The sequence below is a fragment of the Andrena cerasifolii genome, chromosome 1, assembly GCF_050908995.1.
Source record: "Andrena cerasifolii isolate SP2316 chromosome 1, iyAndCera1_principal, whole genome shotgun sequence".
NCBI lineage: Eukaryota > Metazoa > Arthropoda > Insecta > Hymenoptera > Andrenidae > Andrena > Andrena cerasifolii.
In genome coordinates, this window is record NC_135118.1 from 28,359,818 (window position 1) to 28,387,442 (window position 27,625).

Sequence of the window (27,625 nt, forward strand, 5' to 3'; positions counted from 1 at the left end):
CCCAAACGTAACGCTTATAATAATAAGAAAAATACGAAATGGGCAGAAATGGGGACATGAGCAGAAATTGGGACATTCCTGGTTCTTGATCAACCTGCTTACCACTGAATGCGCCGAGAACAGGATTTTTTGGGGAAGTTCCTCCTTTTGGGGGACAGTAGGTATTAATGGTCAAATAAAATTTGAACTGGCACGCTTTCCCTATGACACCGAGGAGGTTGAAGAGTAAAAGTCCGGGTATACATGTCGGTTTCGTGATGGTTCGGTGGCAGCGGTCTCTTTGTGTCACTGTCAGTAGCTGAGACAGATGAATCGTCACGGACCTGACATGTGTGCCCAGACGTTAACCCATTAAAAGCTTTCTACTCCACCTCATTAAAAAAAAATAAATTAAAGCTGCAATATTGAATATACTAATCAATGGTCCACATGATCGTTTGCGAAAGAATCTGGACTCCATCTAGCATCCTCAAAACTGCGCCAAGGTTCTCTGGCATCCATCAAGTCCCAGTTAATCTCCGGACGCCAAGCGAAATCAAGAGCAAATAATGCACTGTCCAGCAAAGCGAATCAAGATCGACGAACCGGCCCCGGACGCCGTTATTACGCGCTACCGGTACACAGGGGAAGGAGGGCAGAGTCCGTGGGAGGCAGAAATCCAGATACATTATCCGGTGCAGCCGTAATAACGGGCAGAGGCCGGACAACAATCGGCCAGCCAGCGAAATGGAGGCGAACTCCCTTGGTGGTCCCTTGTTCTTCGTGCGAGCACGAGCCTCGTATACCCGTGGCTTATAGCGACTGCTGGCCTTTACCTTTGATCCCTCTCTTTCCCCCCGCGAGCCAGGGTGCACGCGTTACCCAGCCCCCTTGACGAGGTTGATGCAACCCCCCGCGAGGTGTGTCCCGGTGGGACCACACCGCGTTCACTCCGTTAAAACAGCGGGACGCGTTAAGAGCGGGCCATGCGTTACATCTCCTAGCAGCTAGCTCCTCGGTTCGCTCGTCATACCAAGATCGTCGAAACACCTAGCAGCTTCGTAGCAGCGTCTTTTCCACCATTCCGCTTCTATTCGTGGACCGAGGCAATTCGAGTGACCGGCAGCTTCGCTGCACGACCTTCGTGGTCCAGAATGGGAGTCTTGGCACGCCTTTTATAGTCATGCAAAGATACCCAGTAGAACGGATGACATCGTTAGCTGCACCTAAAGGAGAAATCTATCTCGTACTCCGTAGATTCCCGATGCTCTCAATGTCCCTCGTCGCTGGAACCTTGAACCGTTACGAAATCGGAGATGATCGGCGTGATTCAGCCGGGGCCTGAAAACAGAAGACCGGCGTGCAACGCGGAATAAATCCCCATTTAGTCATAACAGCGCCGGGAGCTGCATTCGATACTTTCACGAGCGTCGCGCTGTAAAACGCGCGTGCTGAACGCGCCAGACGTTTCTCCGATAAAACGCGGAAACGTTTCCTGCGCGCGTTCCGACGCCGGACAAAACAGCCGGCCGACAATCGAATCCGAACAAACGGATTAATCCGGTTTCGCCGAGCTCTCCGCTTTCTCCGCGCTCAAAGCGGCGCGCGCTAGCGCCACAGCTGGGGGGGGGGGACAAAACCGTGGAGTTTCGCGGTGAAATTGCCTCGCCTCGAATAATTAAAAGCACTCGTTCCGAGGCGTCACCGGCGGATTTTCGGCTGATTTCGCCGGCGGATCCGCGGGCCGGAGCCTCGGTTTGCTCCGGCTGGATCGCGCGTACGTGGCTGCATCTCGAAGGCGCGGGAAGAGACGTTAACGCGACGTCGCCGCATCGGTGGAATACGACGTCACAACTGCAACGGCACCCTGCTCCCGTTAATGGGCAGTTTTCCTAGCGGGTCGCAGCAGCTGCGTTAATTAAAACTACGTAACGTCACGCAACGCTTCAAGGCACCGAGCCTCGCCAACTACCACCTTCCGCGCTTTACGCTCCGCGGTTCACGCCCGTAGACGGTGCGGCCGCGCCGTTTCGGCGCAATCTCGCGCGGCCCTGCGACTTCCCGGCTAAATGAACGCTCCTTTCACGGCGATATTTACGTTGAAGTATCGCCGCTTTTACGAGCACGTTCGTTACCTACCCGTTGGGAAAAGCGCCGTTGTGCGTTCAGCTGAGCGAGTTTCACCTGGTGACGAACGTTTGTTATTCTTGCGAATCGGATGGAGAGGCTTGGTGCCGCGAGTTTCGATCGGGTCGACTGTATTACTGGAGAGATTCGGCTGAGAGACTTGTAGGCTGCGTGGAGTATAACGTGTACGTTTCGGGAACAGTTTCTTAGAGCACGGGCTTCAACGACAGTTGTTTGTTACAGTAGTATTTAAATTATGGACAAAACACAGTCATTCTTCTGTTCGTGGTTTGGATAAGGTGATTGTCCCAATTTCTGCACATGTCCCAATTTCTGCTTATTTCGTATTTTTCTTATTATTATAAGCGTCACGTTTGTACTATAGTTGCAACAAAATAATTCTAAATTATTTGAACATTTACGCTAGTGTTGCACGAGCTTGGGGCTAATCAAAGTGCAGCATAAGCAACGAAAAACTTTTAAAAGGAGAGACTCGTGATTTTTCGACCGTGTTCTAGCTGGTTGTACTAAGGAACAGCGTCACTATATTGGTAATCGATAATTGGGCAGAAAATAGTTTTTGCAGTAAAAGTTCTTATGTAATAACAAAAACAGATACCGTATTGTGCTCTGGGTGTAATTTTTTTTTAGTATTTTTTTTTTTTTTTTTTAAGTGGAAAACAGGTGATTAGGTTTAGGGTCAAGTGAATCACCGTCGTGTCCGCATTTCTACTCACCAAAATTTTAGTAACGCAACTTCACAATTCAATATATGCTGTAACCTCTATTTCTATTCGAAACAATTTTATTTTTTGTTTATCATTATTTTATGCTTTACTGTTGTGTTATAAAGCATCTCCATAAAAGATGAAACATTTTAACCTGAAAAGGCAACACATTATGTGAGCAGAAATTGGTACAAATGGTGAGTAGAAATACGTACATTTAGATCATTGTATTTAATTACAAATTACTAATAGTTAAGCATCTTGAAATATATTTCTTAAACAGTTTTTGAATTGGTTGATTTATTATTAAAGAATTAATCAATTACTCTGCAAATTTTGATCACAAACAAATTTTTTACACCTTCTTTATGACGAGTAACCTGTTAAATGAGCAGAAATTGGGACATTCACCTTACCTCCTCTTACGTTCGTTTCTCTTCTAGTACCTTATAACGTGACCTACTTGTGTCCATCTTTCGTGGTCCAATTCTTATGCTATAAGAGGGTTTGTAGATTTGTACCTCAGTTGTCTAGCATTTGAGGAATATTGTCGATGCTGATGCGACATCAGAGATGCCAATTTCTTTTGAGTTAAATATGCAGGGGAAACTGAGGTATAAAAAGGTACGTGGGTCAGACCGGTATCATTGCTTTTCTAACGAGGGAAGATTCTCAACCCGGAAATCCAAAAAATTATCAAACTTTAGAGATACGTAGAAGATATGTAGATATATTTTACACAATTTTTTTTGCTGTCCAAATTTACTCTAAGGGGGTGAAATTGCCCCTGAAATTTCGTCTATTTTCCAATTTTGTGTTATAACTCGCGAACTATAAGAACTGTAAGTTATCAAATGATAGTCCTAATTAAAAGAAGTAACTTTTGCCTGAAATTTTTTTTCTATCTCTTACAGTTTGCGAGTAAAAATTCCGAGTTGAAAAGTTCCAGTGTTGTGTTGCGAGGAGATCTTGATTTGTGATTTTTCTTTACTAGATAAATTAAACTAAATTTATGTACAAGTAAATATTTGTTAAAATAAATTTCTTTATGGCTTCTGAAATATTTGTAATAAACTGTGCTTTCTATAAGGTCTAATTAAGATTTCTGGCAGTGTTCAAAATTTATTTTGCGATCTGACTTTTTGTTAGCAGGAAAACTACATTAGTCACTCGGTTTTGCCTCACTTTCCCCAACATACATTTTTGTTACACACAGTCTACAGGACAAAAGTAAATTAAAAGGAGAATGAATTGCGAAATGGTCAGTCCAGATCGCATTCATCGGCGTCGTCTTGAAATGTTTCCGAAACAGTAGTGAAAACCGCAGCCGACAGTTGTGTTTAATTAAAAAAGGAAAGGAGCATTTGAATTGGCCCATAGTCCACTCGGGCGCTTAGCCAGCGTCTATTGGTTTATCTCTTCCATTCTTCGCTTCTGCCCATCGCGCCGATGTATACAAACCGGAAGGAGAAGCCGCCGGCGCCGCCGCGGAGCCGAAGAGTTGACTAAACACGGGGAAAGTTGACTCTCGCCTCGTTCTCGAACCGAAACTCGCGTAAACACTGGCGGCGGGTGGTATTCATTAAGAATTTTAAGCGCTTCCCGTTTTAAAGCGGCACCGTCCGACCGAAGGCTTCTCCGCGGAATTCGGCGCGAAGAGCGCCACAGAAAACAACTCCTCTTGCAACAAGGGTGCTCGAATTATTCTTAAGCTCGAGTTCAGCGCCGCGTAAATCACCGCGGAAATAATCCTGCGATTTTAAAAACAGCTTGTAGAACACTGGAAATGCTCCCTTCTTTCTCTCGCCCTCTGCATAGTCACTCAACTAGAAACCTTCGGTTAACTAACGCAAATACATACTAATATTGAGCCTGATGAATAAAAACTAAGCAAATCCTACAAGCAATTCCTTATTAGCCAAATCAATTGCTTAAAAAGCAATTACTTAAACAAAAAACGAATTTCTTATTTTCATTCATTAGATTGTAAGCAATTGCTTCTTTTATTCATTAGATTGTAAGCAATTCCTTAAAAAATTAAGGAAAAGCGATTCCATTCAGCAATTCCTAGACAGTTTAGGTATTCCTACAAGATAAAGCAAATGCTTGTGTTTTTATTCGCACGAATTTAAGCAATTCCTAGTAAAATATTAAGAAAAAGCAATTGCTTACACTTTATTCATTAGGCTCATTATCACCTACTGCTGATGCAGACAAAAATGGTAACAGTACACTCGACTCTACTCGCCACAGCAATTCTTCCAGAAGCCTGTCGCAGCGCAAAAAAAGTTCATATTTATACCTCCACGGGGTAGTGTATTCATCCCCAAAGGTGCACACAATAGCGTCCCACGGTTGTACTTATTTCTAGGCCATCCCGTGCACGGGTCAGGGAACTGCGCATTCGCGGGGCAAAGTTTTTAAAAGCATCAAGCGAGCCCATTCACATAAGACATGGTATAAAGAAGGCGGTAAAGCTCGGTGAATGCTAATTCACCAGAGACTATCGTGTACGTGCACGGAGGATCGGGGCGTTATAAATTTTTCTTCCGCGGGTCTGGACGCGCTGCTCGGGTCAAACTTTCTTTTCGCGGGCGCGAGGGAAAGGAGAGCAGGAGGGCATGGAAACGGCGGTCTCTCATTCTCCACGGCTTCCGGCGAGCATTCGGCCAGACCCCCCCGGGATTCAGAATATGTGTACAGAAGCGTACACCACCCCCCCCCTCCCCCTGGACTCACCCCTTCCAACCTCCGGGAGTCTCGGGGTTTCTCTGCTCGCCGAGAATGGCCGGCGTGACAAGCCCAGGCACAAAGGGAAACTTTCATCTACCACCCGCCACGGAAACAGGGTCGCCGGCCGTGGCGTCGCAGCGCGAGAAGAAGAAAGGAACGGAAGGTTTATTTTTCAGAACGGAGCACAGGCCAAGATTTATGTCTACTCTCACCTGCTGACTCGGCCACGGTTTTTCTTTCGTGCCTCCCTTATACACATGGCGATCGAGGAACGAACCCCCCGCAACCCCACCTTCCGTTTCCAGGAGAATCGAACAACAGCCGATGGGGAAATATATTTTTCGACCTGTCGCTGTAAACTACTTTTTTCTCCTATTTTCGAGCTTTGTGCGTGAAGATGCTGGATATTGGTAGTAGGTGCATACCCTGATGCTACATTGTGCGTTTATGTTTAAATGAACGGCGGAGGGGTAGATTTATGGAAAGAAGAGGAAGAAGAGGGTAGATGGTGAGATTTATTTAATTTGTTGAAAAGAATCGAAGAAATTTGGGATTTAGATATTTTCTTAGGGTTTACTATGATTTCAGTGTTTGTGGAAATTGCCACTGTGTACATCGCTGCTTAGTATTGATAGTAACATAACTTAGAAAATGTATTTTCATTAGCTTCACATCTTAGACAGGAGACAAATTATGATCAGTATTCAACTATTAGTCAAATGCAACAAATTTTAAACTACTTTTCCTGTGAAATTTACGTTTCTTGAGTTATGCTTATCAATCAGCTGTCGATGCCGAGCAGCGACACGTCAAAATATTGTCTTATTCTTATCATCTGTTTTGTAATACACAGTGCAAACCGACGCAACGCCTAAGTAGTTCCTTTTATGTTTTTAAACGATTTTATTCAGCTTCGATCCTCTGTTTGTTTGTATGTATGGTTCAATTCTGGCAACTCAAATTTAATCCACTTCCAACTATCCAATTGTCTTGAAACTTTGCAGGCGTGCGTAGTTTGGATAACAATAAAATATTTAAGAAAAAAGTTAAGCCCGAGCAGATGAAAAAATTACCCAGTCATCAATAAATATAACCCATAACCACAAATCCAAACGACTTGAAACGAGCCACTCGCGTTCTTTACGAAAACGACAAAAAGCCGCTGCGTTCGGGACACTAGTCGCATTGCGATTACTGAAAATACACAATTTATCGAGAAATGATCCGTCACGTATGTACGAATAGTAAAACTAAAACTTTGCAGGCGTTCGTAGTATATCACCATCGAAAATGTAGTACAAGAAAAGAATTATTTTTTAGTGACTATAGCACTACAACGTTTAAGCAAACTGTTAAACTGAATACAGCAATAAAAGATATTTGTAAAGAAGTCTGAGCTGTGAAATGTAAATCCACAAACACTAAAAATGTAGTAAAAACTAAATTAAAATGCACTAAAAACTAAAAAATAATTCTTTTCTTGTACTTCAATTTTGATGGTGTTAATATCACTTTAAATAAAATCGTGGGGTACGATATTTCATAATACGATATGAATCACTTTAATACTTCAACTTCTGGTTGCACATGGTGCCCCACGATTTTATTTAAAGCGGTATTAACACCATCAAAATTGAAGTACAAGAGAAGAATTATTTTTTAGTGCATTTCAATTTAGTTTTTACTACATTCTTAATAAAATCGTTTAACATAATTTTTTTTATATATTTTTTATTCAATCACTCGGTCGCGCATATTTAATACGCAGACGTATCTGTTTCCTGTATGCAGCAATAATGCTGGCGTCCCAACCTAATTTGCTATAGACCTCCTGCACAGACAAATGACTCTGAACGAAGTGCGGAAAGTAGCCTTAATCGAGTTAAAATCGCAAATATTATTCCAGCAACGGGAACTGAAAGTAGGTCGGGAAATTATGCAGTAAATCAGATCCCAGCTTCCGTTTCTGGATCGGCCTGACGAAATCCAGGAAGCTGGCGACAGACGGAAAGTCCGGGGTGAACTTCGCCGCGCGTTTGCTGGCTGCTCGTATCGAACCTTTCAAATCCACGCGATGACGACTGGAGGCGACGAGCGTCGCCCCGACGTGCACCGATTTCCGCGTGGAAACCCTGCACGATCCGCGCCGACACATAAGAACGGCTCTGCGGTTTTCAAACTGGTCCCCGCCGTTTGTGTATCTTTTGATGCTCGTTCAAGAGTAACCTGCAGCCGGGGGAAACCGCGAAACGGTTACTCGACGACTTTTCCTGGTATCGACAACGCTAAAAATGGAGCCACCGGACCGTGAAGTTTCCTTTAGCGTCGCCTTTTAGCGTTTATGCTAAATATCCCTTCGAGCGTATTCGATAAGGACCGCTGCAGGAATATTCCATCATCGTTCGGGCGAGATCGTCCTTCGCGTAGTTTTTCCTTTTATTATAATGTCAATTGAAACTTCTCGAAGTGATTAATTCACGATTGGAGTATTTTAATCGCGCCACCCTTATATTAAAGATTCCAGTAACGGAGTTCGCGACTCCGTAATTCTGTTCACGCAGCAGACGATACAAGATTATGGACACGAGAGGGACGAGAGTGTGTACGAAGTATAGATGTCGACGCTGAAGGGTTGAACCAAGATTTCTCCCGCTCAACGGTATTAAAATATCGCACGGTGTTTATTAACGTGTCTGTATATTTACGGATACACCGCGAACACGTTCGCAAGCTTGTTGAAAGCCCGTGGCACGATACCTCTGGGCTCGGCGTGCTAAGCAATAGGTCGAAGCTTCTAATTAAAGGTAAATAATCGCGTAGCCGGGCAGCGCATGAATACGAGACCGTGGGGAGCTCGTTTGCACCCTGCCTCGCCCTGGCTTGACACTGGCCCTGGGGCGAGCACACAACCAGCGACTGTGTTTCGCGAAGATGACGGCAGCGCGAGCAACGCTGCTGGCAACAAATCTCCTGCGCCCCCGTCTAACCTTCGGTCTCCTCCGCGTCGAACGCTCAGCGATGTTCCATCGATGCGTCCAGAAAGCAAATTACGGGGGTAATATGTTCGCAGGAAAATAGAAAAATTGCCGATCTCCGGCTATCCCTGTCGAGGGATCGAGCACGTTCTTGCGTTGACACAGTGGGGGTGAATATATATTGCGAGGATAGGGAGGTGATAGGGTGCTCAATCTTCGTCGTCGGATTTTCAGGAAGACTTAAGTAGAAGGAAAGCTAAGTAAATAGGACGCTCTGATTCCTACTTCTATTTTCAGTTCTCTACGAATTAAGAAATGTACTATAGTGAGCCTCAGTGGAGACCCAGAAGGGGAACCAAGAAGACCTGGCACCCCCAAAGTTGGAGCTTTATAAGAAGGAAAGAAAACTGGATTTTATTCTTTAAATCAATTTTTATAATCACCTAATGAATTTTATTGAATTTGCGTTAAGAACATTTTCATCCCTCCAACTCGGCTCCCTCAAGATTAAATCCTGAGTGCGCCACTGCACAGTGGTCCAAGAGCACCTAAAAAATGGCCGAAATCAAGGTAGAAAATTTCCGTAAGGAAAATTTATCACCATTTTCAGGAATAGTTGCAGTGCATGTAGACAAAATGTTTTGTGGATTTAACCATTCCTGCTCCATTGGCATTGGTTTTATGTTGACAAATGTATTAAAATGAGTGATATGTCTATTCATTATAATATCAATTTTTACATTAATTTATCTTTAATTTATGGCATTTTATTGTTATATATTTATTTGTAAATATATATCATTTGAAAATAAATCGAATCGATCAAAGAGACGAGAGGCTGCAAACATAAGCAAAAGCCTTAATCACAACCCACAAAGAATATTACAGGCATGTCGTTATGCAGCTAAATTATCAAAAGAAAAAGATTTGTGTGCTATTTTGAAAGAAATTTCTAAAAGTCCGGAACAACCAAGAAAAATTAGAAAATTGTTAGATACAAATATAGCTCCTACAACTAAGAAACCTGAAGAAGCTTTAGCATTTCATTAGACAACCGTATGTCAAAAAATGTGTGCACCAATATACGTTTAGAAGTAAAAGCAAGTGGTGCGGATATTTGGCCATTTTATAATAAAGTTCTCGAAGCCAAAGCCGAATGTCGGCCACCAAAAGAAGCAATTTCTATCAGGGAGACTAAAGTTGAAGTCTCATTGCAGGCATTATTGAACCACACTTCAGAAAGGTTGATCAAATTGCAACGAGAACTAATACTTCAAGTTATGAAAAGTAAAAACAGTACAATAATTGAAACTGTGTTACTGTGTTCTTGGGGCTTCGATGGAAGTACAGGCACTTCTTAAAAAAAGGAAATACAATTTCCTGAGTAAACGCTATCAAATAGTAACAGCAGGCAAGCACAAACATACGCCTAAAACCACCCCCATTATCCTAGACATCTACTTTATTCCAATTTACTCCTCCATCCAACAGCAACCGTGAAGTTTAAAAATAAAGCTCAAGGGGCATTACACAAGCAGCCCTGATCTATCTTAGCTGGACAACGAAGGAAGACGGAAAAAGCTCCGCTCCACTTTCTCGCAGGCGCGATTTTTCCAACGGACTTGAAGCTTTGGGCCGTCTTCAACTGGCGTGCGACCGGTTATCTATCGGTGGCCGGGCCCGCTTCAAGTAACGACGACCGGTTTCAATTTGCAGGTCAGGTTATTTCGTGCCTTCCAAATGACGGCCCTCGCGAGCGCGCCCGCGTACCCGCTCGCCGGCAATTTGCAATTTCCTGCCAATTCTACTATCTCGCGGGCGGGCAGGGCCGCGGCGTATGGCAACACCATATTTCGTCCAGCCTTAATTTAGGGAACGCCGGGCTCGCGGCTGCCGACTCGTTGCCCGCTTACATTACCGGGCCCGTGTAACCTAATCTCGGTAACGAATTCGATGAACGTATTTCCGATCGACGATTCCGAATTCGTAGCGTACGCTTTCACCGTGCCCGATCCGCCAACGAGTTGTCTCGCGTAATAGAGGCGGGGCGGAGAGGGGCAGGGCGAGTAGCGAAAAGCCCGTTAATGCATGCGAAACGCGTAATGTTGGCCCTTCGCTGGCGCGACGCTGGCTGGGGATCGATTCGAACCGCGGGCTCCAAGGAACGGCTCGATGGGCAGAAATGTCCCTCGGAGAAATTGGTTAGCAATCAGCGAGCGTTGAGATAAAAAAAAAAAGGGAACCGACGGAGTTTTTAAGGGTTTCTGGGCACGAGCGCGCGATTTATCTGGGTTCTTCAATCTTTCTGAGTTCTTTCAGTGATTGCGGTTGGTATTTGGTAAACGTGCAGGGTTCAGAAGCCCAGCAGTGTGAGTCTAGCTTTCCCTGAGGAGTTACGTGGTTCAAAAACCTCTTTATTGTTAAAACTTTCTGTTGATGAATCAACTAAGTTATTACTTTCATACGTAAGCAATAAATGACGGTAGTTATGTTGCCGACGAAATTATTCAAATTTCTGTTTTAAGGCTAATGAACTTACACTGGTTGGCTTCTGAACCCTCTGTATGTAGTTTATGTGGAGGCTCGAGTGGGACTTTATTCTTTTGTGCATTCTCCTTCTTGGTTGCGGTAGTAATAGCAGTATTAAGTACAGACGGGACAAAAGATACTGGCTGCCGAGGATCGATTCTCAGCCCACCCTTAGCCTACGCTTCACCATTCCACTTGAGTGATGGGAAACGTAAACCTGCGGATGCGTGTTCTCTGTTTCTCAAGCGGAAGGGCAATCTGGGATGGCGTGAAAGCGGGCTTCGAGATTGAAGCAGCCTCCGGTGGCCAGCATTCCCTTTCTCGGCTGTAGTTTGATAGTTACCAATTAATCCATCGCGAAACGAGGAAATAATCGATAACTGCAGACTGTGAAGTGTAATTTGAAAGTGGAATTGGCGGTGAACCTCTGTAACCAACACCTGCAAACAGTTTCTCGCTTTCATCCCTTATCTTCCTATCGTAAAACTCAAACATCCCAGTCGCCCCTTAAAACCTCAATGAAAAATCTCCAAGCCACCCAAACAACGTTGTAACGACAGGAAAGAGTGTTGGAAGGGATCGCGCAGAAAGCTCACGTTTACTCCTATTGAATTAGGTGTAAGGCGACTAGGCAGTCGAAAAATCGATTTATTTATTGCATTTTCTGAAAGTACAGTCTTTTCTGAATAAAATGCCGCTGGGTTTATAGTAAAATTCGCAAAATTGTAGATTTCTCGAATATTTTTTTTTCTCTTCATTTTTTCCTGATTCCGAACGAATTGAGGTTCAGATCGACTTGGAAAAATTACAGGATGTGTAAAACATGTGCCATTTCGGGGCGAACCTCGTATAGGGTCCGTAAAAATTCGAGATTTTCATAAAAAAAATTAAGAAATCACCGGATTTTGGTAGCAGACCATCAATGATGAGGTTTGCCACGAAATCGCACATGCCTTACGCATTCTGTAATTTTTTCCAAGTCGGTCTGAACCTCAAATCGTTCGGAATTAGGAAAAAATGAAGAGAAAAAAATATTCGAGAAAAACGCGTTTAAAGTTTCTGGGCAAAGGCGACGCTATAAGTTACCACTCGACGTTTTTAGCTGCCAAATCTACAATTTTGCGAATTTTACTATAAACCAATCTGCATTTTATTCAGAAAAGATCGTACTTTCGCAAATTGCAATAAAAAATCGATTTTTCGACTGCTTAGTCCCCTTAACTCTGCACCAGTGCCGCATTCAGGATTTAATCCCAGGGGGAGCCGAGTCGAACGGATTAAAATATTCTTAATGCAAATTTAATAAAATTCATTAGGTGATTACAAAAATTTATTTAGAGAATAAATCTCCCGGTTCCTTTTTCTTTGGCGAGTGGCAGGGCCTCTTGGCTTCCTCTCTAAGTGCGACATTGGCTCTTACGACTAAAAATTAAAGCCTGTTTCACGCGACACGTTTTGCTAAAAAATAACTATCTTTCCTCGTGATCTTATTGTCATTCCATAAAGCTCACAGGAAACCGCCACTGTCGCCGTATATCCCTGTTTATCTGCAACAAAAAGGAAATACGATTCAAAGATAGTTTATCGCGGTTTGATAGCGAAGACAGTTCGCCGCGGACTGTCCCGACGATTTCCATGCGGATTTTCCACGGGGCGCGGTTAAACGGGGCGGTTAACGAGAATTGAGATATTATGCGAGCGTACGGAGGGATCGTTAAGGGAAGGTTCGCGCGGACCGACCGTGAATTAACCGTGATACACGGACGCGACTGCCACGGGTAGACAAAACAGCGGCGGCCGTTGAATTTCGAATGTCTCCGCGTGGCCGCGCGGAATATGTACCCTCCGTGTCCACCATGGCCGCGAGATAAACCTTTCCCCCCGGCCAGCAAAATGGCCGTCGCCGATGGTTAAGTCCTACCCGAAACGCATTTTTGCCTTCCTCCTGCGCGACGGCCGCGGGGATACATTATACGCGGCATGGTCCACTAAATTCAGAACAATTGGAAATAATTATAGGTCGTTACGTCGAGAGAATAATAGCGACTGTATTATGGAATTACGAGAAAGAGAGGAAGAGGGCCCGGGGGGGGGCGGGAAAAATGCAAGAGGGGCAGGGGGAGGAAGGGCCACGGAATTACGCGGTCGTAGTCTCGGGCGCGCTCGTATTCCACCTAGCAATCGTTGCCCGTTGTATTTTAACAACGTCGTAACGCAATTTCACCGCGGCATCGCCTGCATAATTCCACGCGCTGCATAATTCTCCGCGGACGTAATAAGTTAAGGAACGAGCGTGCCGCGATAATGTAAAAATCTGCGCTCCGCGTTTGGGGATTTGAGGGGTGGCTCGCTGTTTCCGGAGAGAAAGAAGCTCAGGAGAAAGCGTGGCAGAGAGGGGTAGGACATGTTCCGAGGCTGTATTTACTAATTACCCGCGTAGTAGAAGCTGCGCTGCTTGCTCAGGGTCTGCCGAGTCTGGGTTACGTTTGTGTTATCCTAGCAACAATTAAATACGTTATTAATACTTAGGAGCGAAGCTGGAACTAACCTAGCCCAAATGTGGGACCTTAAATAACACATTTCGAGCCGTGGCATCGACCCTTGGGGAGAACCGTTAGAAGCTCCCTTTAACACAGTGAGAAGGGGAGAGTGTCATTAGCTAGCAGCAAATGGTGTCCGAGAATCCAGGAAGCTGGATAGAGCCGCCCCCCCGCCCGATCAAAAGCCATGAAGCACTCGCTCGGATATGAGATTCCATCCCTCTATTCTTCTCCCTTCCTGTAGCCCGACACTCACGGCTCGGCGATCAAAATAATAATTACTCGGCGCGTCGTTACTTTCGATTTTGTCGCCCCACTGGGTAGGCTGCCGCCTCGTTCATCGTTGATTATTCGACGCACGAAAGAACACCTTTGCAGCGGGCCAGGCCGAGCGTGCGCCTCTTTTTAGCTGGTCGATATTAATTAGAATGTTCCGCTGCGAGAAGCTGTTCATTTGCTCGCGCCGAGCGTGCAGGTACACGGGTTTACGAGCCGACCCGGCGATAATTATCGCGTCGACGATCGATCGTAATCAATCGACGCGCGAATTTGATAGACTTATTAACTCGCCCGTGTATCGTTGCGAATTGAACGTTCAGGAGGATTAGTCCTGATCGAGCTCTCTGTGCTTGGCAATGCATGGCAACTTCCCACGGTGCGTGAAGTATCTCAGGCGTACACAGGATGCTTAATGTCATGGAGCAAGTCTAATCGTGGAAGTCCTTTGTAGTAGAATAAATCGAGAAGTGCTCTCTCTGCTCGTTTCAGTCTGTCGTTCTGATTTTAATCAACGCAACTTGCAGCGCGCGAAACTGACCATGAAGCGCAATTTAACGGCGCAATTTCTGCTTTATTTTTCAGGTAAGCGCTAATTTTCACGGTCCGCACATTTTCCACCCCTATTTCTCGCAATGGTCGGCCCAAGGGTCGGCGTCTGGCAATGGAGGGCGCGGATAAGAGGGCCACGGGAATCACAGGTATTCTAGCAAGCTCCTTTATTTCTAATTGCATCTCGAGTTAATGGAATACGCTTAATCGTCCACCGGGTCCGCGGAATTCGCGCGCGATTCGCCCGAAATTAAGCGCGCGAACTCTGCGCGGCCTTTTCCACGGTGCCCCTTACGTAATATGCGAACAGTGGTTATCTTCCGCGTGCCCATAAACGCTGAAACGTGCATACGCGCATTCCTCCAAGCGCGTACGCTCGCTTCGCATTCCCCTCTAAAGTGGTCCATTTTGATCCTTAAATGAACTTGTCGTGGGACCTTGTCGTAGTTTACCTTGTCTCTTCGGAGGGATTTGCTTAAAAAAGTACGCGAAATCGAATAATTAAGAATATGAGCTTTGAAGGCCATCTCATTAAAATATCGCAGGAAGTTTTTTCCATGCGTTCTATAGTTTCACAAAGGACCTTAAACTCTACGGTTTCCGAAGTTTACACTCTCAAGATTTTTCACAAATTTAATCAACTGCTGACGATTGCTTCCGCAGATATTATTATTCGATTCTTTGTCAAAAACAAAGGGATTTGTTGATTCTATGGACGTCGAGGTTACTGTTTTTTAGGGGATTCGGAATGTTGGGGGAGTTTCTAGATTTAGTCCGGAAATAATTGCGAGAATCAATAGAACTGTGCGATTTTGATATTTCAAGGTAATTTCCGCGGAGTTGAGAATGTGGCAGGTATTTCTAGATTTAATGCCACGGTTAACGCGAGCAGCAAGTCAACAGAGTTGGGGGATTTTGAGATTCTCCGTGGAATACGGAATTTCTCGTAATGAAATCGGAGGTAATTGAATAACCGTGATAATCAGCGAAGGGACTGTAATTTTCAAAGCTGCTCGGGTAGATATATCACGTTTCTTTTAACCACAGAGGGCTGGACGGTTATGAGAATTATGGTACTGGTACTCGGGTGCGTGGGAGTTATGACACGGATAAAATATGACGCTCAAATTCGATCTGCGAAGTGTGAAATTAGTCCTTGTCCCCTTGTACGTCTACCGCGAAATTTACATTTCCCCATTATCTCGCGTCTGCACTCGCCAGCGGCGTTCTCAGTTCATAGACGTCCAATTAGCTCAATAATCACAGAGATCATTGCGCGGAACCACTGTCTAATCAACTCGTTAATTCTAACTCGAAAAATTCCTTAAAAATTCTTCCCGTTACCTTTCACCTCTTGCGAACGATTTTTTCATTCCTACTTAGGTATCCATCACAGTCGACGCACGACAGACACTTCTTAACCCGGGAGTAGGCGCGCCAAATAACTTACGTTAGTATAGGCGCACGTCGGTCATTTCCACCGATGGTAATGTAATCAGAAATAACTTAATAAAATGACTAAAATAATATAAATAATGCATAACATTGTATTTTACTTATTTGAGAATCGTTATACGTAAATAATTTCCATTTTTTATGATAAAATGATTAATCGTATTATATTATTATGAGTTGTGGAAAATTTATTTTTATAAAAATGATACATTGTGATTGATTTAAAAAAAAAATGTTATATAAAAATTTGAGCGAATGCAAAATATAAAATTATATTGTCTACTTATCAATTTGAATTTATCACTTGATTTTTAATTTTCAATAATAGCAATTATCTATTATATTTTATATTTATATTTGTTTTTCAAAAAATATACTTATAAATTTATGGTTTCATAAACGTATTAAATATTTATATTTTCCTGAGATTAGGAACTGCATCTTGAAAATAAAGAATAAATACTTACGTTCCCTCCGCTCAAAGTACATGCCTCCTCTACATCTGATATCTCTATATCCGCAGAATCAATTTCCGAATCTGTATCGTGATCGGATTGCATAACATAGTCGGAATCTCCTGCGGAATCACTGATCTCGTCTTCAATGTTTTCATTAAATAAGAAATCTCGGAAATTAGTATCAGCCATGATACTATTTTCAGTATGCGTATACTACCACACAGTATGCGTCGTATGCGACAGACGAAATGAGTCTAACAGGCAGGTTAGCAGGCGCGCTATGGTCGAAAAGACCAACGCATAAAAATGTATGATTTAAAACCTACACGACTGCACTAAGTGTCGCTCCGTAACATAAATAAATCAAGAACTCCTTCAAAGGGGAATAGCCCCACGGAAAAAGTAAACGATCGAACGCTATGGATCATGTTTCAAAACATATGAAATCGTCGGTTGAAAAGACCAACATGCCCCTACTCCCGGGTTAACAATAAACATTGCCTTCATGGACGCGCATAAAAATCCAAACACTCAGTAACGGGAGCTAAAGGGATCTTCGAGAGCCAAAGTATTCTGTTTCATTGTTGTGAAACAGGTATATGGAAGGTATCGCATGACCGCGCGGTTCCGAACACGTAGCCAGCCCTTTCCCGGTACGTAACGACGACTTGTGCCATTTTCCAGGGGCCAGGGGGTTGGCGTTTCACTCGCGCGCCCAGAATTTCGATGTTCCCTTTCGAGTCGTGCTATAAACAGTCCCCCGAGGATAGGAAGGAACACTGGAACATGGTGTCGTTTCCGCCGCGAATCCTATTATTATAGAACACCCTGTCGCGTAAACTTTCGCGCCTCCAGTAGTAAAGTGTGTCCCCGTTCTTTCTGCACATTTTACTTACACCACGTATCTGCCATAAACTCGTTACAATCAAAGCCAGTCGCCGCAATTAAAAAAAAAAGGAATTCCAGCAGCCTCAAAAGGATACCCCACAAGTCCGCCCTCTGTTACAATAATACAACGCTCGCGCAGTAAAGCGTTCGAGTAACAGAGTTCCTACTGAACGCACACCACAAAGCAGAAGGTCCTCGTTAAAAGCGGAGGACGTCTGAAACGCGTTTGCTTCTTTTGCAGCAACGTTACGCGACAATACCGCGGACAGATTGGCGAACATTTGTAGGCGCGCGTCCAACTGAACAGAGGGGGGTTGGCCTCGGAAGAAAAACGAGCGCAGATTACTCGCTACTTTTGCCGTGAGCGTAGACGTCTCGCCGCGGCTGTTTGCCCGGTCGCTCCATTTAGTTAAAAGCACGCTCGGATTCGGACTTAATTGTGTTAAAGGTCGCAGGATATACGGGGGCCGCCTTTGAATTTACCGTGGTTTTCCATATTCCGCTCGCGCGCGCCCGACGAATGCGATCCCGGATTACTCGGCGACCGGACTGCATTACTGTATCGCGAGATTTAGCGGAGGGGGTCAACGGGGCTTAAACAACGCGACGGTATTTTTCTCGTGGCGGAAACTTGCGGGGCCCGCCCGCCGGCCATTTTGGAGAACTTCGCCGCCGACTGCTCTCTGCCAGGGATTTAAAAGACTCGGTGCTTACCATTAGACCGCTGCGGGATACAGTGGGTGCAACGGGGGATTATTGAATTAATATTGTTAAGAGCACGAAACAGCGCGAGGAAAACAGGGTTTTACGAGGAACACAGTTTATTATGAAATTATATCGCGAGGGTCTCTTTGTGAAGTAATTGGTCTCAAATTGTGTACACAGTGCACAATTGTGTTCTTATGGGGTCATGTTTAGTCAGGAGGCCGAAAAAAGGGTGGTCTTTGGAAATTTTTTACTCAAAAGCTATAACATATTTCTCAAAAAATCTTTTTTCCTTTTAAGCATTGCATCTAGTACCGTGTATCGTAATTTTTTTATTTAAAAATATTTATCAATAACTAAGTTATTGTCCATCACTCGAAGGTTCTCTCAAAAAAAGGCCTCTGCGGTGACCACTGCTGCTCGAAAGTCGATCATCAAAAATATAAAATTCAAAAGAATTTACTTATTATATTATATTATCTAGTATTCAGGCAAGAACGTTCAAACAGTATGCTAAAGGGCACCCGAATGACGCCGAAGCGATAACCGTTGACAATTTAAAATGTTTTTGAAAAGACGAAACTCTATTAATTCACGCCAACAATGCCTAATATCTTTATTATAATTTATTTGGTGATAAATACGTCCCTCATAGGTGTCAAAAACCAAACAGTTACATAAATTAAGAAGTTATTATATGTAATAATAGTCCAATCATAGAGAAACAGAAAAACCAAAATTCTATTAGAGGGAGTCCCCCAAAAAATGTTTCAAAATTGCAATTAGTTTTTGTTTAAATATTCGAAGAACCGAACCAGTGCGCCGAAACAACACTCTTTTAATTAGTGTAATAATGTACAAATAGCACGCTAACTTCTCTGGGCTCGTGATCATTCTGAAGTCATTAAGACCAATATGAACTCTGTCTCCCATTGCAGTTAGAATGGCATACATTTCGGCGAGGTGCAGTATAATAATGTATTGAACGCACGGCGCGAGACATTTCGAGTTCGCGCAGAAAGTTGAGTTGGAAGTTCGGTTGTTCCAAGGTGGCTCATGTATGATTCATGTAAACAACGATGGGAAGTTTAATACTTGAGTGGTAACAGTCTCTGGAATATTATAATCTTCTAATGCATCGCCAGAGTTATTCGAGGCTCGCTCCGCGAAATTAGAAAGCTAATATTCCACGTATACGAGGGAGAGCGGAAGCGGGGCCATTTTCCTTCTGTCCCGGCTTCAGGAAATTGTTCCGCCCCGGCCGAAAGACCTCCGCGAGGAATTCTTCTAAGGGTTTTCGGCGAACGCGAAATGTAGGGTGAAAGGAGGAAATAGGGAAACGAAATGGGCCAGAAAAAGCGCACCTGGAGAACGGTGCTTTCGTGCCTTGCTTTGTAATGCGGCGCTTCGAGTTCAAATTTTTTTCAGCCGAACCTCCCTTTAACGGAATCTCCGCCTTCGCTAGATTAAAACGAAAATTTTCACTTAGCCGACTGAGGCGCGGTTCTTCGAAAGATTGCGAATCGGACCGGGAATTAAACGCTGCGACACCGAGGGACGTTTGCAGATTTTCAGAGAGATTGCGCTTTTAGAGGAGGGCTGGCGAAAAAAGTGCAATAAAGTTCGATCAATGGTAGGAATTTCGCGAGGCTAATCGATGCTAATGACGCTTTAATGGCGTGTTTCACCTTTCCTCGTCGCTGAAAAATTTTAGCAGAGGCGATGGGAATTGCAGGTACGACTCGATTAGTACGTCGATTCGAGGATCTTCCAAATAACCGGTTGGAAGCGCAGGTTCCTCTTCTATTTTTCCCCTGGGAACGATAAATTAAAATTAGCACGAGATCGTTGGGCAGACCGTTACTGAATACAGAAACGGGTGGATTTATGCTTGGACCTGTGCAGGATTAATCGATTTAGCTTTTTTTTCGTGGGAGAAGATCTTCTTGTGTTTTTTGATAAATATTATCAACAGTATTCCAAAAATATAATTTTTCCAATATTTTTTTCATTTTCTCGAGAATTCTCAAGAAATATGATCTCATTTCTGATTTCTCGAGAAACAAAAAATATGGAGAAATCAGGAACACTAGTTTCGTCCAATGCTCGTGCAAGGATCGATCCCCAGTTCGTCTATAAACTTTGACCTTGAATTATTGACTCTACAAATAAAAAGTCAAGTGACAGGTCACACCCTCATTACTGCTGATTTTACATACTGCACTGAATTGAAGTGATTCGTTTCACATAATAAAAACATTTACAAATAATACGCATGCACGTGAAATATTCAGTATGAGTACGTTAATTCAGTTCGCATGAAGCTTCAGAAAAAGAACCAACCCCACATAGATCACCTTCCCCATTTCATTTTTTTATATCCACCTCCCCAGCCGTGCCCACTGATACCTAACGAAGCACCTGCATAAATCGTTTCTGCCATTCAACATCCCAGAATAGCTACCCTTGGTCTTGAACCTTCTTCGCGTAAAACACTTGGACAGCTCCTTCCCCTATCCACAATCGATCCCGCTTCTGACTGTCTCTCCCCATTCTGCTTTATCGCGTTCGTAACGTTGCATCGCCTCCACGAAAGCCTCGTTGCAAACGCTCGCCGGGAGCAATAGGATAAATAAGTCTGTCATCTATAGGTGAGGTACACGGCTGACAGGTATAGCGAACGCGTTAAAGACGTACGAGGCTGCGGATCCCAGCCACCGTAATCTCTGCGCGTTCCGCGTGGCGAGCCGAAAACTCGTAAACATCGCCGGCGTGTCCGGCCCGCGCGCGATATAGGTACGCGTCGACCCTCCGCGGCATAAAGCACCGTTGTCTGGGCCGAGGCTACCGAGGTAACGTAATTTTTCTCACTTTGCAAGTTGCCCCGTAAATAATCGCGTTGCACGCCTCGTACGTGGCTCCGCTTTCTCCACCCCGCCGACCGCCAACCCTCTCCGCCGCTGCTCTAGGCCCTAGGCGGACTCGTAGAAAGTGCATCGTAATACCGGCGCGAGCCAGCGGCCAGGAACGAGAGGAACGCTCCTGTCCTAGGTTACAATTCGCTTCGGGCTACGCTTCGTGGCTGGACACTAGGTACCTGGCCTTCGATATTTATGGTAATACGACACCGGGGTCTATCAGTCGCGATATTCCGGGGAGATCGGGTGACCACGGTGGGGCTGGGGTGTACTCTTGATCCTGGAAAGAGATAACTTCGGCTATCGAGCGGAATGAAACGCGAGCCGACGAGTTTGCAGTACTCTGTCCCCTAGTTTTCGGGTGCTTGGGACGTTTTTGTGTCGCCGGTTCTTTTGTTCTGGTGCGATGGTCAACGAGGGTGAAACCAGAATTTATATTTGATTACGGTTGAATTGGAAATGAAGATGCGGAGTTTTAATTAGGCGTACGGGAGACCGGGGCTAGTTGATACGTTTTTCAGTTATCAAGGTTTTTCATTTTTGCTTGAATTAATTACTTGATAACAAACACGCTAAAATATACTTTGGTCATTCCTCTTTAATATATTGTAAATGAAAAGTTGAGAAAATACATACGAAATGAATGAAAAAATGTTATTTGGACGAAGAAAATGTATCAATTTACCCCACTGCGGGGCTAGTTGATACGTTATTCTGTTTTCAATTTTTTCATTTTTTGGTTGAATTAATTACTTGATAACAAATATGCCAAAATATAGTTTGGTTCTTCGTCTTTAATATATAGTAAGCGAAAACTTGAGAAAATACATACAAAACGAATGAAAAAATGTTATTTGGACGATCAATTTGGATGTATCAAAACTATTTACTTCTTCTCTGTAAAAACGAAAACAGTTAAAAAACCATTGTTAGAATTGAACAACAATCTTCACATATCTCGCTCAAATGGAGCTACATACATACGGTGTCGAGATAATTCATCAACTAACCCCATTCTCCCCTAGTTTAAATTGAAGGTGTCGACGATTTGCTTGAGGCGCGTGACCTTTTTAACTTGTCCGATTATTGAAAATAAAAAGAGTGGAAGGCCTAAATGTGAGCTGCTTATAATTCTCGAAACAAGCGCGTTTCTATTTTTGTATTCCCTTCCTCGGGGTGAGCCAGCGACGTTATAGTGCCTACATAGTTATATTTTAATGCATTATTTACATTTGGAAGCCGAAAGATAGCGTAGGGGTGCCAGAGGAGTTTCTGCTTTCGCTTCAGAATAAGGTATTCAAATAAGATGGCGGGGTTTGGTGCATTACATCTTACATAATAGCACATTCGATGATCCATAATGCATACAGTGTCGCGTTCCCCGATCGCACACGACGTCACCGTTGTGTTTAACCGTATGTCAGTTCTCAGACACGCTGCTGGATGTAGTCGCCTCGAACGTAGCCAGATGCACGTAATGGCGGCATTTCTGTGGAAATGGCCCGGCGTATGGCCTCCGTAGCGCTGATCTAGGTAACCATTAAGGGGACTAGGCAGTCAGATCGCTCGAAAATCAAGTATTTTTTGCGAATTAATTACAAGCTCATTAATACAAATTATGACTAGTACTTTTGGGTAATGTTTGTTAATACTATAAACAGTAAAAAAAAATTATTTGAATAATATATACATATGTATGACAGCGCTATAGTTGCCTGATACATAGATGTTTTTTCTGGAGCCGCTGTAATTTTGCAGTGATTCTGGCCGTAAGAAATTGAATTGTGAAATATCCTCTGGAAATGATACTTTGCCCTGATCCCCATTCTGCCCTGAACCTATTGAAAAAGAAAAAAATATCAAAATTATAAAAATGCCGGCTGTAAAACGGCCAATTTTAAAAAAACCTGATTTTTCGCCAGGAAAAAGAGCCATTTTATTTTTTTTTGTCAAAACAAAAGTTTTCACAGACTTACGCTTAGGTTCAGGTCGTAACTAGACATGTTTCACGTATGCTGATTTTTTTTCAAATCGACTTGTACCTCCGTTTTTTCGCAATCACTGCAAAACGAAGAGGAAATATTATTCCGAGAAAAACGCGTTTAAAGTTTCGAAAGAGGAATTAGTCTACCTGCGTGCGCGCAGAAACAGTTTATGACGCGGTCGACCTTGTCGGCTGTAAAATCCTTAATTTTGCAAATTTTACCATAAATCAAAACGGCATTTTACTGGGGATGGGTGGTACTTTCGAAAAATAAAACAACAACAAAAAATCAAGTTTCTGACTGCCTAGTCCCCTTAAGCGATTCAGTCGGTCGCGTTATAACCTTTGCTTATTTATTGAGTGCGTGCAAATCCATGGTAGTTGAAGAGCGTTCGGCCAAGTCCACGCGAAATTCGGAATGGTCTGGTAGGTTCACACGGTTTGGAGAGCATTTGAATAGATCTCAGCCGAATGTTTCAGCCCTGAAAGGGTCATTGTCTCCGTAACTACCGATGAATGGTAATGATTTATTTCTAGGACACCCTATATAAAAGCCAGCAATTCAATCGGCTCTGTTGCATTAAACACGCATTATAACGTTTCATGGAATAAAGTAGTCGCCGGGTCCAACTTTTCTCCCATCCCCGCGGGGAGAAACAGTTCGAACCGATCACGGGGGGTAAACTCGTTGCATTTGACCGAAACAAAAGGCTCCCTCATTGTACTACCAACCTCATTCACGAGGCACAATAACTCGCTGGAACGCTTGGCAATTATGTTAAAAACCGCGACACTCCTGACGGCTGGTCTCGTTAAATTACTCCATCGAAGTCCGCCGTTATCGCGTCGATAAATCAAACAAAACGTCCCTGCGGCAAATAAACCGAGCGATTTAAAAATAGAAAAAAAAAGACAGAGAGAGAGAGAGAGAGAGAGAGAGAGAGAGAGAGAAAGAGGGAGAAAAAAAAGAAACCCGCGTCGTTCGAGCTGGCCAGTCTCCGGGAGCCGGAAACAATCCAGCCAGAGAGCTCGTTGGCTATTTAACGAATTCAATGGAATCGTTTTCCCCCGTTGCCGCGTGCACGGTAAACAGACGTCCGTTTCGCGAAACAGAGTTCGTCGCGCGTGACGGAATCGCGCCGAGGCGGCGAGAGGGGGCGGCTCGTTGAAAAGGGTGCGCTGGAAGCGCAGGCGGCGTGAACAAAAAAAAAAAAAAAATAGAACCGAGAGAACGATCCGATGGTGAAGAGGACGCGGACGGGCGTGAAAATTCGATGCGAAAGGTGGCGAAAGCGACGATAAGCCGGCGCCAGGGGTAAATCCGCGGAAACGCCATACCCCGCGGCAATTATCCGTGCGTTTATAAAATATTTTCCGAAAGCCCGCGCCGCGGAACGCGAGGAGGACGCCAATCAAGCCGACCGGACGTTGCCATTCACCTGTCAGCGGCGGATAATCCAGAGACCGCAGAGTTCCGCGGCGCCTCGGCCCACCTCTGTCGCCCTCTATCGCGCGCGCCACCCTCGTCCCCGGTCAGCAGGCCTTTGTTGTCATGAAAAATGCATTGGGGGGCGCGGACGTTAAGCGTGCACCCCGCGGAACGCACCCTGCCCGCTCGTGCACGCGAACAGCTGATCGAAATTATACGCGGGACGGCCGACTTCCGCTCCATTCCTTCGTCATCGAGGGTGGAACCACTCGATTCGCGGAATTCCGCGCGAAAAAAAAGAGGGACCAGGTGCAGGACTCGCGGGGGGGTTCGCGAAACTGTCGGGGAGAAATATTATTCGGTAGGGGCGCGTGGTAGTTACGCTGCGATCACGTGAACCTTCATAGAGAGATATTAATTTGTAGGCGTTGTTGTATGCAGTTGGATATTTGTGTGCGTGATGATAAAATATTTGGGGAAGGGTCGCCTTTTTGGGGAGGGCTCCCAAGGAAGGCAGATGTTTTAGCCTTTTAGAGAGATATGAAAGATTCTGTTGTTAGAAAAATAATTAATTGTAGAATTTCGTGAGAAGTATAGTAGTGTAACTCGGGGTAATATGCCACCGCAGGTAATATGCCACTTCTCAATAATGTTTTAAATAATGCACAGATGCCGTTATCATTTGCACTAATTCCGTTCAATTTAGTGTAACTGCTAAGACGACAATAGATTTTGGCTTTTACCTTGTTTTATTTCCAGTAAATTCTGGTAAGTTATAAAAGTATCGTCTTAATCTAATTTCAGATTGTAACTAGAATACAGATTATACATTTGTGTGGACAGTTATACAAAAAATCAATAGATTATGACAAAGTAGATTAATAAATGAATTTTACAACCTCTCGCACATCCGTTAACACTATGTACTTTGTGGAGAGATTTTTAATCCTTCCTTTTATGACCGTGTGGAGTAATATGCCACATGTTTGTCGGTATAATATGCCACAAACTAATATTTTTATAACTCTTTCTATTTAATGCCATCGAGTTGTTCTTTTTTCGTATTAGAACCATGCCTAAGAAGTATGTACGAACTTCAAACCGTGCTGTTTGGTCAGAGGAAAGTTTAAAGGAAGCCATTCGAATGGTATTTATATTAGAATGTAGATATTTTTTATGACAATTCGACTGATGCAGAAAATGTGCAAATACTGTGCAATATGTGAACTATATTATTACGATAAAAAGGGACCTAAATGTGACTGGGTAAAAACTACTTGTTGCAGAAAGTAGGTCCATGAAGACTGCGTAGAGATTGGGGACTGTTTAGTTTGTTAGAAATAGCTTTTTTCAAATATATTTTACGTTTCATTGAGTTCAAATATTTGTTATTAGCTACTAATAGCTTGAATAGTTTAAAATATTGTTGGTTCTCAAAAAGTTGAGTGATTATTTCGCACTTCATAGCTTGTGGCATATTTACCCACCACTTGGGTAATATGCCACTTTCGAGGACTTTTGTATTTGTACGTTTCTCATTGAACAATAAAAGTGACATATCTTTACTTATTAGTCAATATACAGAATTAGTTACACTTTCATATGGTTTTATCTATCTCCCTGTATCTACTTATACTTCTGAGATATCGTGTTTCAAAATTAACTGTGACATATTACCCCGAGTTACCCTACTTGCGTTTGTATAATAATTATTTTGAGCATTGTACTATTTAATTATAGAGTGCTTTCTTTTCGTTCTTTCTAAGACATGCGTGGAACCTGGTTGCTCGTAGTGAAGTTTTCTGAGGCTTCGTCGCTTGGGAGTGGTTTGGGGAGTGGAAGTATTGAATAGGTTTTTCTTGGCATGGTATCGTTGGGAATCCTCTGGTTTCTTCCGTATGTGCATACTTATTTATTGGCATTTTATTCAACGGAGGAATATGAACGTTCGAATGCATTCCTGTGAGCTGTTTTTGATATTCGTTTCGGTGGAGGATACGATACGGCACAGTCTAGACGCTTCCAACTTCAATTTGAAAAAGAAACTTTTGATTCTCCTTCGTGATACTCTCATACGAAACTATGTATATTCATTTGAACCAGCGACCTTGAGTAACTCCTACACTGTTCATTTTATGGAAGAATGTCCCAAGCAAAAGCTACATTACATACAGTAGGGCTACATGGAATACCGGACAATCAAAATCCAATATGTTCTCCACCAACATCTTACCCATGAGCAAAGAAATCACAGCTGAAGGAACAGTGGAAAAACAGGGATTATCACGAAACAGTTTTATCGAGAAAATCAACTGTTTCGTTCGAGTGCAGACTGGACATTACCTACTTTTAATCAAAACCCCAAAACTTTAACATAATCTTACGAGGGCATTTGAACTTCACACCTAACCCTCTGTGATCCGACAGTTCCGTAGTCCCAGTTGCCACCAACAAAATATGCTGTAAATCGCAAAATCACGAAAAATGGACGTTCCTCGTTTCTCCCCTTACCCTTCAGCTAATCATCCAATGCTCCTCCTAAACCCTATCTTCGCTAATCCTGAAAATACACCCCGACAGTCGATCCCTTTCAAAGGACATCTCTCAAGTCGCTAGCCTGCCCCAAGTCACTGCACGAAAGGGATACCCCGGGATCTCGAGAAAGCACCGACGATTTCCTGGCGGAGGAGAAGTGTTTCTGCCCGTACATACGAGAAGAACGATTCACGCGTGAAAATGGCCCGGGAGTATCTCCTTCAGGCTCGTTCCTGCGCTTTTGTTCTCGACTGATTTCGCTTTTCCTCGAGCGGCGGCGGCCTCGAAGACGAAGTACCCGCCGCCACGCGAGTCCATCCCCCCTGGCCCCTGTTTCCCCGATTTCGAAAGGGATGGCGCGCCGTAGACGAGCGAGGGATCTGGAAGTATCCCGCGGGAGCTGGCAAATTTCCGGGTCAAGGGATCCGGAATTGCTATCGTCTTAAGGACGTGGAGGAGGGCCTGGGATTATAGGTTCAACGGATCCGACTGAATCCCTATCATCTACGTCGGCTGAAACTTTAAAGGCGAGTAGACGTCGATGGCGCGGAGTAATTCGGCGTTTGATTTATTGCCGGCGTTTCGACGTCCCTCTCTAGTAGAACGTTCCTTTCGTATCGAGGTGTAACCGCACGGTCACGCGGGCGCGACTGTCCTCGCCGGACAAAATCGACGCCAGATAAATTTCCGGAATTCCACGAATTATAATATCGGTCGCGACGTTTTATCGAAAATTGGGTCAAAGAGAGGGAACGAGATTTCGGCGAATCGCTGGGGAACGGCTGTTCCTCCGAGCACAGCGGGAAATAAATTA

At 43.9% G+C, this 27,625-nt stretch overlaps 1 protein-coding gene across 3 annotated transcripts in view; it reads left to right on the forward strand.

The window, feature by feature from the left end:
* The window catches only part of LOC143374361 (Krueppel-like factor 6), a 417,548-nt gene that overhangs the window by 258,565 nt on the left and 131,358 nt on the right, over window positions 1–27,625 (forward strand). The window contains exon 1 of one of the 3 annotated variants that reach the window (XM_076822490.1): window positions 14,488–14,588. The exons of the other annotated variants lie outside the window; for them this stretch is intronic. Coding sequence (XP_076678605.1) covers window positions 14,523–14,588 — 66 coding nt within the window. The 5' untranslated portion in view covers window positions 14,488–14,522. Of the gene's footprint in view, window positions 1–14,487; window positions 14,589–27,625 lie in introns of those variants that run through there. 3 annotated transcript variants of the gene reach the window in all.